The sequence below is a fragment of the Aquarana catesbeiana genome, linkage group LG03, assembly GCF_042186555.1.
Source record: "Aquarana catesbeiana isolate 2022-GZ linkage group LG03, ASM4218655v1, whole genome shotgun sequence".
Taxonomy (NCBI): domain Eukaryota; kingdom Metazoa; phylum Chordata; class Amphibia; order Anura; family Ranidae; genus Aquarana; species Aquarana catesbeiana.
The window spans coordinates 605,524,609-605,537,405 of NC_133326.1; the positions used below are offsets into that span (position 1 = coordinate 605,524,609).

At 40.5% G+C, this 12,797-nt stretch overlaps 1 protein-coding gene across 2 annotated transcripts in view; it reads right to left on the reverse strand.

Annotated features, from left to right (window-relative positions):
- Window positions 1-293: 293 nt before the first annotated feature.
- YKT6 (YKT6 v-SNARE homolog) overlaps window positions 294-12,797 on the reverse strand; it is a 40,129-nt gene continuing 27,625 nt past the window's right edge. For both annotated transcript variants that reach the window (XM_073622186.1, XM_073622185.1), the window contains exons 6-8: window positions 8,395-8,460; window positions 4,644-4,745; window positions 294-827 (exon numbers count right to left, since the gene is read on the reverse strand). In XM_073622186.1, coding sequence (XP_073478287.1) covers window positions 792-827; window positions 4,644-4,745; window positions 8,395-8,460 — 204 coding nt within the window. In that variant the 3' untranslated portion in view covers window positions 294-791. The remainder of the gene's footprint in view (window positions 828-4,643; window positions 4,746-8,394; window positions 8,461-12,797) is intronic.

The window sequence follows — 12,797 nt, forward strand, 5'->3', positions numbered from 1 at the left end:
CAAAAAGTAGAGGCATCCAAACTCGACTCTTGAGATGTACTTGGATAAGACACTATTAAAGAGACGCAAGATCTTCGGCATAAAGCAAGAAAGGGTTGATTCACAAAGTCCAGATTGTTAGTTTAGGTGCCGTATGAACATACATGTTTGGTTTCAATGTTCCAATTGTAACTCCTTCAGCTTTGCTCCATTCTTCATTTAGTAAGAGGTTAACCGTGACTAGAAGAAGTCAGGTTTGCTGACATGAAAGGGGTTAACATGACATTCAAATGCACATCTTTAGTGTAAAGGTATGGGGGGGGGGGGGGGGGAGGCTGAGCCCCATCCTTCCGAAGAGAGATCATGTTGGGGTACGATTAGTATATAGTCTGTTTTATGTGTTCATGATCAAACGATTAATACTCAACACCACTCTGCAGCTTATATGACATTTGTTTTTGATGTACAGTATGTATGGTGATACTTTGTACCACTATACATCTCAGAGGAATGTTTGCATCGAACAGACAATGACCAGGTAATCCCCCAGTTGGGGGACCTGTGGTAAGGGACAGCTTAGTGGGAAATCTGATCTTGCAGTAAAAAAACTGAACACACATCAACAGACAACGTTAAAAAGACCTTCTCCACATTTGATAATGGAGTAAGGCTAGTGACCCAAGGGCAGTGCCGATTTGACTGCCCCCTGCTGGGGATGGAGAGGGCTAGACATTAGCAGATTTGGTAAATCAGCCCCCTGAATATCATGTTTGTTCATTGTCCTGCATCTGATCGGCTCCGCCCTGCTCACGTCACATGACTCCGCAGCATGAGTTCTGCTTCCGCGCCTGAGGGTAAAATGAAGGGAAGTAGAGAAGATTTAAAATAGGCCATCAAAGCATTAACAAAAATTGTACAGATTAGTAAAAGTTCATACATGCAAGTAAATATGAGGAGCTCAACCCCCATTCCTGACACTCTGGGCAGAAAGCGTGCATTGAGTAGTATAGATTAATGGACAGGAGTACTTTGCATTGAAATGAAAAGCAGACTTTCCCATCTGCCTGCTATTATTAAGCTTAATGTCTACCCATGAGGACAACTAAGGTTCAAACATGAGAGAGTGACCAACGCACCTGGTTGTGCAAAAAAAGAAAAGAAAAAAAACCTTCAAAGTGACCAGCAAAGGTCATATCTCCTCTCTGTATACCCTGTGATACTGTAAGCGTGTTTATCAATCATCTCCTCTGTATATATTTCCTACACACTGCAAACCATGAGTACCATCATTCTCCTACACTACAAACCAGGAGAGAGACATATGGTAGGGAGCTGTGGAAGTGCAGTCACCCCAAATGACATAGAATCAGAGAATACCCTCCATACAGGTGGACTATTGTAGGCACATCAAACAAATAAAACTCCAAGGCAAAAAAAAAAAAAAAAAAAAGTATAAAATGTTAAAATGGTCTAAAATAAGAGAAGAGAACAGGGCTTATATGCATATACAGTGGATATAAAAAGTATACACACCCCTGTTTAAATGTCAGGTTTCTGTGATGTAAAAAAATGAGACAAAGATAAATAATTTCAGAACTTTTTCCACAGTTACTGTGACCTATAAACTGTACAACTCAGTTCAACAACAAACTGAAATCTTTTAGGTGGAAGAAAAAAAAAATATAATAATAATATATGGTTGCTTAAGTGTGCACACCCTTAAACTAATACTTTGTTGAAGCACCTTTTGATTTTATTACAGCACTCAGTCTTTTTGGGTATGAGTCCATCAGCACGGCACATCTTCACTTTGCAATATTTGCCCACTCTTTGCAAAAACTAGGGTTGTTCCTAATATTGTATCGGTCCCGATACCGAGTATTTGCAGGAGTACTTTTACTCATGCAAATGCTCCCGAAGCCTAGTCCGATACCTGGACACTCGGGTATGATCAGTGCGGCGGGGGAAGTTATAATCACCGATCTCCCTTTAATTATTATTAATTATGGCCAGAAAGTTCAGCCCTGGTTTCATCAGACCATAACACATTTTCCCACATGCTTTTGGGAGACTTCAGATGTGTTTTTGCAAAATTTAGCCAGGCTTGGATGTTTTCTTTGTAAGAAAAGGTTTCCGTCTTGCCAACTCTATCCCATAGCCCAGACATATGAAGAATACAGGAGATTGTTGTCACGAACCACACAGCAAGTACTTGCCAGATATTCCTGCAGCTCTATTAATGTTGCTGTAGGCAGCCTCCCTGACCAGTTTACTTCTCGTCTTTTTTTTAAATTTGGGAGGGACATCTAGTACTTGGTAATGTCACTGTTGTGCAATAATTTCTCCACTTGATGACTGTCTTCACTGTGTTCCAAGGTATATCTAATGCCTTGGAAATTAGATTGTACTCTTCTCCTGACTGATACCTTTTAACAATGAGATCCCTCTGATGCTTTTCGAAGCTCTCTGTGGACCATGGATTTTGCTGTAGGATGCGACTAAGAATGTTAGGAAAAACCTACTAGAACAGCTGAACTTTATTTTACTTCCCCGCAGCGCCCCCCCCCCCCCCCCCAGAGATTTCAGTTTGTTTTTCAATTGAGGTGTACAGTTTACGGGTCACATTAAAAAGGTGGAAAAAGTTCTGAAATTATTTATCTTTGCCTCATTTTTTTTACATCACAAAAAACCTGACATTTTAACAGGGGTGTGTAGACTTTTTATATCCACTGTATACATGCATACAAGCCCTGTTCCCTTATTTTAGACCATTTTATCCTGTTATTTAATAAAATGTATACCTATGCTTTGGAGGTTTTTGTCCGATGTGCCTACAATAGTCCCCCTGTTTGGAGGGTATTCTCTGGTTCTACACTACAAACCAAAGATGCCCCCCCCCCCCCCACTGGGCTCAATTCAGAGGAAAAGCATAACTGCATACAGTATTTGGGTCACAAGACACATTTTATTCCAAATATCACATGTGATACTGAAAATGTCAAATAACTATCCAATATTTACCTCAAAAAGCAAAAGATGTAAATACCACATAAAATAGAGTTAGTCATTTCACTAAAGTAAATAAATTTGTAAAAAAAAAAACAAACATACATACAAACATAAACCGCTTCCGGACCAGCCGCCACAGTTATACCGCGGCAGGTTGGCTCCTCTGGGCGAGCCATCGTAGCTGTAAGTCTGCTCTTTAAGAGGCGCGCAGCGTGTCCCCAGAGCCCGTGATTGCTCGTGACAGAGCGAGAACCGGGATCTGCGTGTGTAAACACACAAATCACGGGTCTGTCAGGAGAGGGGAGACCGATCAGGTGTGCATACTAAGTATGCATACTGATCAGTCTCCTCACCTAGTCAGTCCCATCCCCCAAAGTTAGAACACACCTAGGAAACAGTTAACCCCTTGATCGCCCCCTAGTGTTAACCCCTTCCCTGCCAGTGACATTTACACAGTAAACAGTGCATTTTTATAGCACTGATCGCTGTATAAATGTCACTGGTCCCAAAAATGTGTCAAAAGTGTCCGATTTGTCCGCCGCAATATCGCAGTACCGCTAAAAATCGCAGATAGTCACCATTACTAATATAAAAAAAAAAAAAAAAAAATGCCATAAATCTATGCCCTATTTTGTAGGCACTATAACTTTTGCACAAACCAATCAATATACGCAGTGTTTTTTTTCAAAATTGACGCTCTTTTGTTTATGACACAAAAAATAAAAAAACTGCAGAGGTGATCAAATACCACCAAAAGAAAACTATTTGGGTACAGCGTCCCACGACTGCGCAATTGTCAGTTAAAGCGACATAGTGCGGTATCGCACAAAATGGCCTGGTTAGGAATCAGGAAAGGGGTAAATACTTCCAGGGCTGAAGTGGTTAAGTAGTGGTCCACGTATGCGATATTTAAGGAATGTATTACATTTCAGATGGTTGTCGAGCAAGCGGCGGGTGCCGGCTCCTTGCTTTCACCCCTCTCCTTCATGGCCTGCCAGATTGCATGCTCAGATAAGGGTCTGGAATGGATTTGGGGGGGGGGGGGCTCACACCAATTTTTTATTTCTGGCATAAAGTTACCTCCAAAATCCATACCAGACCCAAAGGATTTGGTATGGATTGGTGGGGAGAAGATTTCTACACTATGCAGCAGGTGGTTGGACACACTTCATTATAGGCGAATTATATCCCCGGTTCTGCATGGGGAAAAAAAAAATTAAACTAAACTTCAGTTTTAACACAACATTGCATCAACACAAGAAAATAAAAACACACCACACACACAAAGTGGTAGTAAAGTCAGATCTTACAAAAACTCCCCTTTAGCCAGGGTTTTTATTACAGAAGAGAACCTTAGGAGGTCTCTTCTTTCATAATCTTCCCCCCCAACGCCTGTCAGCGAGTAATGTGATCTGAGCCACACATGCGCAGCTCAGACCACATTTATGGCCCGTTCTCTGTGCCGCTGCAATGTGACTCCCATGTACATGTGCGGCAGTGACGGCGCTCTGGCACAGCCAATCAAGTACAGGCTTTACTACCGCTTTAAACACATATATAGGTGTAAGCAGAGCCTACGGGATGCATGGCTTAAAAGTCATTGTTTGAAACACAATTTATGCTAAACACATGGTTCTCAGACTATTGGCACTTACTGTTTTGTAGAATGCTTTGGACTGGGTTCCCAGTACTTCCGATTTACTGACTAAGTCATCCAGTTTTTCTCCACGCTGTAGTAAGGACTCCATAGTGTTGTGCTGATGAAGACAACAGAGACATATAAAAAAAATACAGACAAATGATGCTCGTTGGCTTCACGTTCTGTAAGGCTGGAATGTAAAAGGGGTGTGTAAGATTCTCCGCACTCTAGCATAAGCTAATGGCTAGCAGAACTAATTTGAATAAAGTATGATGACTGCGCTTAGGACAGGTGTAAAGGTATGCAGCCCCCCTAAATAAACTCCCCAAGGTGTTTCAGAATTGAGAGTATATATATATATATATATATATATATATATATATATATATATATATATATATATATATATATATATATATATATATATATATATATATATATATATATATATATATATATATTAGTAGTGGCGCTCCCTAAAGTTTGGTTGGGCAGGTGAGTGATATAGAATACCAATAGTAATTGGGACCGATATAATGGCTCCACGGCGGGTAGCCCCACCTGGGTAAGTTATATAAATAGATGCGAAACAACAACAACACTCCCTCTGCATCCGTGAGTGTGCAAATAAAGAGAATAGTGAGAAAGAATATGATAATGAAAATTATTACAGTCTCCTCGCCATAAGTGATAGTGTTGGTAGATATGCCTACCCTAATTAAACATACATTCCATGTGAGTGAAACCATAAATAGTGCCGTTATTTGGTATACCAATCGTATACGTACACACTCCAAAAGTATGTAATACTGTGCCTGTGACTAAAAAACAAGTGTTGATAACCTCAAATTGACAAAGGTACCAATAAGCCTATAAGTGACTATACAGTTGAGCGCCTAAATATATATTAGTTAAACACCTAAATACATATTAGGCCTCTACCAAAATTATAAATCCTTAACCATATACATTGAACAAAATCATTTAAACCTTAGTTAGTTGTAAATCTTAATCACTTTTTGAGAGTGTTTATAAACAATCCACAATTGTTAGACAGTCCATAGTTGTGAAGAAATCTTCAATGCGGTGAAAAATAAACCATAAAAACCAAAAATCGTGACTTGAGTGCATTTAACGTCCTTGGTGACTTAGTGCTCCCCCTCAAGGGTCCCCACTTACCAGATCCATTCACCCCAAAGGGGTAATTCGCATATAGATGTAACCTTTACGATCTCCCTGCCGGCGTAGTGGATGGATTTCCCAGGATGGTCCTCAGCATATACAGGATGATGGAGCTTTGTCACTCATATAGAAAAAAGGAATGGAGGACTCCCATAGTGTAGTAATTAAAATTATATTTATTCCAACATAAAATTCTTTCATTAAAAATACTACAATCCAGCTCAGCTGGCTATAGTAATACAGCAACAAAAAGATCTAAATATATATACGCACACCATGGGCATAGGTATGCAACCTAAATGTGCCTAGCACAAATGCTCTCATAGGTAAAAAATTCCTAGCCGGGTAGCCCACAGCGCGAGGTGGAAGTAAACGAGCGTCTGCGCTCCACCTGCGTTCCACCGGCCTAGTTTGCGGAAATGACGTTGCATACCTATGCCCATGGTGTGCGTATATATTTAGATCTTTTTGTTGCTGTATTACTATAGCCAGCTGAGCTGGATTGTAGTATTTTTAATGAAAGAATTTTATGTTGGAATAAATATAATTTTAAATTACTACACTATGGGAGTCCACCATTCCTTTTTTCTATATGAGTGACAAAGCTCCATCATCCTGTATATGCTGAGGACCATCCTGGGAAATCCATCCACTACGCCGGCAGGGAGATAATAGAGGTTACATCTATATGCGAATTACCCCTTTGGGGTGAATGGATCTGGTGAGTGGGGACCCTTGAGGGGGAGCACTAAGTCACCAAGGACGTTGAATGCACTCAAGTCACGATTTTTTTTTTTTTTTGGTTTTTATGGTTTATTTTTCACCGCATTGAAGATTTCTTCACAACTATGGACTGTCTAACAATTGTGGATTGTTTATAAACACTCTCAAAAAGTGATTAAGATTTACAACTAAGGTTTAAATGATTTTGTTCAATGTATATGGTTAAGGATTTATAATTTGGTAGAGGCCTAATATGTATTTAGGTGTTTAACTAATATATATTTTTTAGGTGCTCAACTGTATAGTCACTTATAGACTTATTGGTACTTTTGTCAATTTGAGGTTATCAACACTTGTTTTTTAGTCACAGGCACAGTATTACATACTTTTGGAGTGTCTACGTATACGATTGGTATACCAAATAACGGCACTATTTATGGTTTCACTCACATGGAATGTATGTTTAATTAGGGTAGGCATATATACCAACACTATCACTTATGGCGAGGAGACTGTAATAATTTTCATTATCATATTATTTCTCATTATTCTCTATTTGTATTTGCACACTCACGGATGCAGAGGGAGTGTTATTTCACTGTTGTTTGATATCTATTTATATAACTTACCCAGGTGGGGCTACCCGCCGTGCAGCCATTATATTGGTCCCAATTACTATTGGTATTCTATATCACTCACCTGCCCAACCAAACTTTAGGGAGCGCCACTACCCCATTTATATATATACTCAGCAGAACTAATTTACTTTGTACCAAGCTTATGAATTCTTATTCGAATATCAAGGTTGGCTTATAACTCCAAAAAATATTTTAGGACACTGACACATGAGGACCAATGACATACAATTTTCCGCACAACTTTTACAAAATGTAATGCACTGCAGCAGATACCAGTGTTGCTATACAGCACTGTTGTTCTTTGTTCAGTATCCAACACATATATTAGCTTTAGACCATACAAATAAAAAGGTTAATCTAAATAACCTATTCTAAATGAGACAGGGAAGTACAAAAACTAATTTCAATTTTCAAGAGCAGAGCTAATGCTGAGCCATCTCTTTCTATAGGGTATTCTGGAAGCACCAGGTATTAGATACTTTTCTGTAAAATAATCCTTTTAAAAACACATTCCTTCCATTCACTGATTCACTGCCCATTTTCATGCAGCAAAAGTATGCATTTTAAGAGGAAATTCCATGGTTGACACAGTTTAGTGTCGAGGCCTATTCACACGTGTGCATTACCAAAACATGCTGCAATGCACACCAAGAGTGCAAATTCAGCCTTATAGATTTAACACGGACCTTCTGTAATCCCTTCATTCATTTTGAATCTGCATATTTTTTCTACATTCGATCAGAGATGATGGGATCCATTTAAAAACCATTTCCATAGCCAACCTAACTATATCCTCTTCACAATTTTGTGGCTCAACAATTCTCCGCAATTACTAAATTCTTTCTCTTCATCTCACTGTAGAGCATTGAATAGATAGAACCTCTGCCAGATTTATACTGCTGGTTTTATGGCATTGGGGAGATTTCCTTCATTACCTGTCCACCCTACTGACAGGAAAAGTTGGGACAGTTTCCCATATGGGAGACCTAACAGAAGCAAAAACAAAAATTTCTTTACAATGGTGGGAAAGAGTTAGAACCACTGCTGGGTTTTTATTGACGTCTGTGTCTGCCTGTATTGGTGCCATCCAATTCCATGTATTATTTGTCCTGGTGTCACTGGGACAGACATAAGAGAAATCTCTCCAATGGGAGAAGTTCAAAACATTCTTCATGCTATCCAAAAATAAGATGTGAAGACTTAGGGAGAAAACACTGCATTTACCAGGATAATTTTGGTTTCGTCCAGCTCAGCCTGTACTTTACTCATTGGATCAGCGTCCCGAGGATTCTAAAAAGGAAAGAAATAATATAGTGAGTGATGCCCCGTACCTAGTGACAATGTTTAGACCGACAAAATATTTCTTCTTTTTAAAAATTTGGCAGCCTCCAATTTTCCACCATGTCACACATTAAAGCGGAGTTCCACCCAAAAGTGTCTCCTCCGGGTGGGAGAAAGAGTAACGGGTATCTGGTTTTGACAGGTACCTATCGCCACTTCCATCGGACCTCGCCGCAGCGAGGAACATATAAGAAGTTTGGCCCCCCCACCCTCCTCCTCCACCGGGCTAGTTAGAGAGAGCAGTGCGCTTCGCTCATGCGCAGTGGGGAACTGGCTGTGGAGCCACACTGCCGGTTTCTCTTACAGGCCATAGTGGTGGTGGCAGCACCCGAGAGCCGATGGAAACATCGGATGGCGTGTCGACATCGCTGGATTCTAGGACCGGAAAGTGTCCTATTAAAAGTCAGCAGCTACAGTATGTATTTTTTTGTGCTTGGGGCTGAACTCCGCTTTAAGCAAAGCAACAACTGGGATTTTGCTTATGTATGACCTGCATGCACAGCTCCTAGTGCATAGTCATCCCAGTCATGTCCTGTCCCTGGATGACAAAATAACAGCGTTCCTGGACTGCTTCTCTGCCAAGCTCCAAATGGATTAAGGAGGAGAGTCAAAGTGATTCAACTTTTGGTCCTGGAAGGACTAAAAGCATTTTTTACCTCACACGCTATCAGGTGAGAGCACATCTGGGGGGGGGGGGGGGGGGGGTGGCACAATTGATAGAGGTTTTAGCACTGCATGGTGATATGCACAAAGAAGATATCTGCATGAAAAAAAAAAAAAAAGGGCCGTTTGGAAGATTACCTGTCATTATATTTTGACTTACACTAGATTGCTGAGGACTAATTTTTTGGACTGCACAATTTGTTAAAGGACAGCTCCCCCTCCCTCCCTGCAATCTTCTGGGACACGTCACCGGTCCCAGATTGCCCAGCCATTCAGAACGCGCAGTGCGCATCCCACTGTGAAGCCACAAGCTGTCAAAGCCGGGTGCCCAAATGTGCAATGCCAGCACTGCGGAGAGAAGCAAGGCTTCAGGCGCCCGCATCACTGGACCGTGAGACAGGTGAGTGTCTGTTTATTAAAAGTCAGCAGCTACACTTTTTGTAGTTGCTGACTTTTACTAAACACAGAAATGGGTGGAACGCTGCTTTAAAAACAAACACCTTATTGATATTTAAGGCATGATGGAGGATTTGTTTAGTTTTATTATAATTTATTAATAGGTTTTACACTGGTCTTGTTTTTTTTTTTGCACAGAAGAGATAGCTATATATACACAATTTATTTCAGTAATATAATTTAAAAAGTGAAACTCATTTTATAGATTACACACAAATATATTTCAAGCATTTCTTTCAATTTTGATGATTATGGCTTACAGCTACTGAAAATCCAAAATTCAATATCTCAGAAAATAAGAATATTGTGAAAAAGTTCAATATTGTAGACTCGTGGTGTCACAATCTAATGAGCTAATTATCGTCACATCCCAGGGCTTTATATAGTGCCTTGAAAAAGTATTCATACCCCTGGTTACAATCAAAAATGTAAATGTATTTTATGTGATAGACCAACACAAAGTGGTACATAATTGTGAAGTGGAAGGAAAATGATAAATGGGTTTCAAATTTTTTTTTTACAAATATGTGAAAAGTGCGGCATGTATTTGTATTTAGCCCCCTGAGTCAATACTTTGTAGAACCACCTTTTGCTGCAAGTCTTTTTGGGGATGTCCCTACCAGTTTGCAGATCTAGAGAGATTTTTGCCCATTCTTCTCTGCAAAAAAGCTCAAGCTTTGCGAGATTGGATGGAGAGCATCTGAACAGCAATTTTCAAGTTTTGCCACAGATTATCAATTGGAGTTAGGTCTAGACTTTGACTGGACCATTCTAACACATGAAGATGCTTTGATTTAAACCAATCCATTGCAGCTCTGACTGTATGTTTAGGGTCATTGTCCTGCTGGAAGGTAAACCTCTGCCCCAGTCTCAAGTCTTTTGCAGACTCTAACAGGTTTTCTTCAAAGATTGCCCTGTATTTGGCTCCATCCATCTCCCCATCAACTCTGACCGCTTCCCTGTCCCCGCTGAAGAAAAGCATCCCCACCACCATGTTTCATGGTGGGGATGGAGTGCAGGGTTAGTTTTCCGCCACACATAGGGTTTTGCTTTTAGGCCAATTTTGGTCTCATCTCACCAGAGCACCTTCTTCCACATGCTTGCTGTGTCCCCCACACGGCCTCTTGCAAAACGGGACATCTTTTGGCTTTCTTCTTGCCACTCTTCATAAAGGCCAGATTGTGGAGTGAACAACTAATAGTTGTCCTGCGGACAGATTGCCCCACCTGAGCTGTGGATCTCTGCAGCTCCTCCAGAGTTACCATGGGCCTCTTGGCTGCTTCTCTCATTAATGCTCTTCTTACCCGGCCTGTCAGTTTAGGTGGACGGCCATGTCTTGGTAGTTTTGCAGTTGCACCATACTCTTTCCATTTCCAGGTGATGGCTGGAACAGTGCTCTGTGAGAAGTTCAAAGCTTGGGATTTTTTTTTATAACTTAACCCTGCTTTTAAACTTCTCCACAACTTTATCCCTGACCTGTCTGGTGTGTTCCTTGGCCTTCGTGATACTGTTTGTTCACCAAGGTTCTCTAACAAACCTCTGAGGTCTTAACAGAACAGCTGTATTTCTACTGAGATTAAATTACACACAGGTGGACTCTATTTACTAATTAGGCAACTTCTGAAGGCAATTGGTTCCACTAGATTTTAGTTAAGGGTATCAGAGTAAAGTGGGCTGAATACAAATGCACTTCACACTTTTCAGATATTTGTAAAAAAGAAAAAATTGAAAACCATTTGTCATTTTCCTTCCACATCACAATTATGTGCCACTCTGTGTCTATCGCATAAAATACATTTACGGTTTTGGTTGTAATATGACAAAATGTGAAAAAGGTCAAGGGGTATGAATACTTTTTTCAAGGCACTGAATAAGTAGCGCCCGCATTAATTCAATTGTCACTTATTAAAGCCCTGGGATGTCATTCCCTTATGTGGGGCCTAATGACATTAGCATGCATACCTAGGAAGACCTCACCCTGTGCGTTTGTCGCTACCAACCAAATAGCCAAGTGCTCCTTAAAAAGGGGCTGCACACCCTTAAATGTGCCATGTCTGATCTGAGTGCACCAGGATTCAGTGCACCAACAAATGTGAGTTTCCTGATTTTAAGGTATTTTTAATAAAAGTTCCTAAAAAGATTAAAAAAACAAAAACAAACAGAAATTCCCAGCGCTGATCTAGCATGTCTGATAAAAGGTCCAAAATATGGTGAATGAAATGTCCAGAATTGTGGAAATTACCTATAGCACCTATATATAAATTATATACTCCGTCTGGATGAGAATAAGACACAAAAATTAATGAGAAATATCTGTAGTATCTATTGGAAACAGGGAGCCTGTTCTGGGGTCAGGGAACCCACACAAACAGTTTAGATGAGTAAATGTAAAACACAGTAACATGTTCAACTCAGAGTAACCATGAAAGGTTGTCTGTGCCCAGGTGGGCTGTGTGAAGGATCCTGCACGAGATAGTGAGATAGTCCGAGGCTCCATGAAGACAGAAGGAAGGATGCTAGAGGAAGAAGGCGTGAGTTGCCACTGAAAACACGTTCGGATTGGTCAGTTCTACTCTGGGTCTGACAGCTGTCATTAAGCTCCCTGCTGCTTGTGGCTCCAGCGTCCTTCCTCCTGTCTTCACGGAGCCTAGGACTATCTCACTATCTCGTGCAGGATCCTTCACACAGCCTTTGATTACCATGTGAGTTGAACGTGTTACTATGTTTTACATTTACTCATTAAACTATTTTACACTATTGGTCATCTGGCGCCTCTCTCCCCTTCCCCTTGTCTGTTAAAAAGATTCAACATTAGCTTAGTCCTTTCCGTTCCTTTCTAAGCATTACTGCCCAAAATTATCATAGAACACATTGCAAACACCTGTCAGGATTTATTATTGCCAGAGATTGCTGAAAGCACCAACAGAGGATACAGCCATCCACCAGAGGATTTATTTACCCCTTAAAAAGGGGAAGGCGCATGGTGACCTATATTAGATCCAGAGTGAAGGTTTAGGGACACTGGAGGTGTTTGCGTGCCAGCACAGTATCCACAAACTTCCTTCGAATTTTTGGACTGTATTTTAATTATGCCATACAAATTCACCTGATACCGGCTTATTTGCATAATGCTCTTTATTCATGGACACTGACATCACACCGGTGGT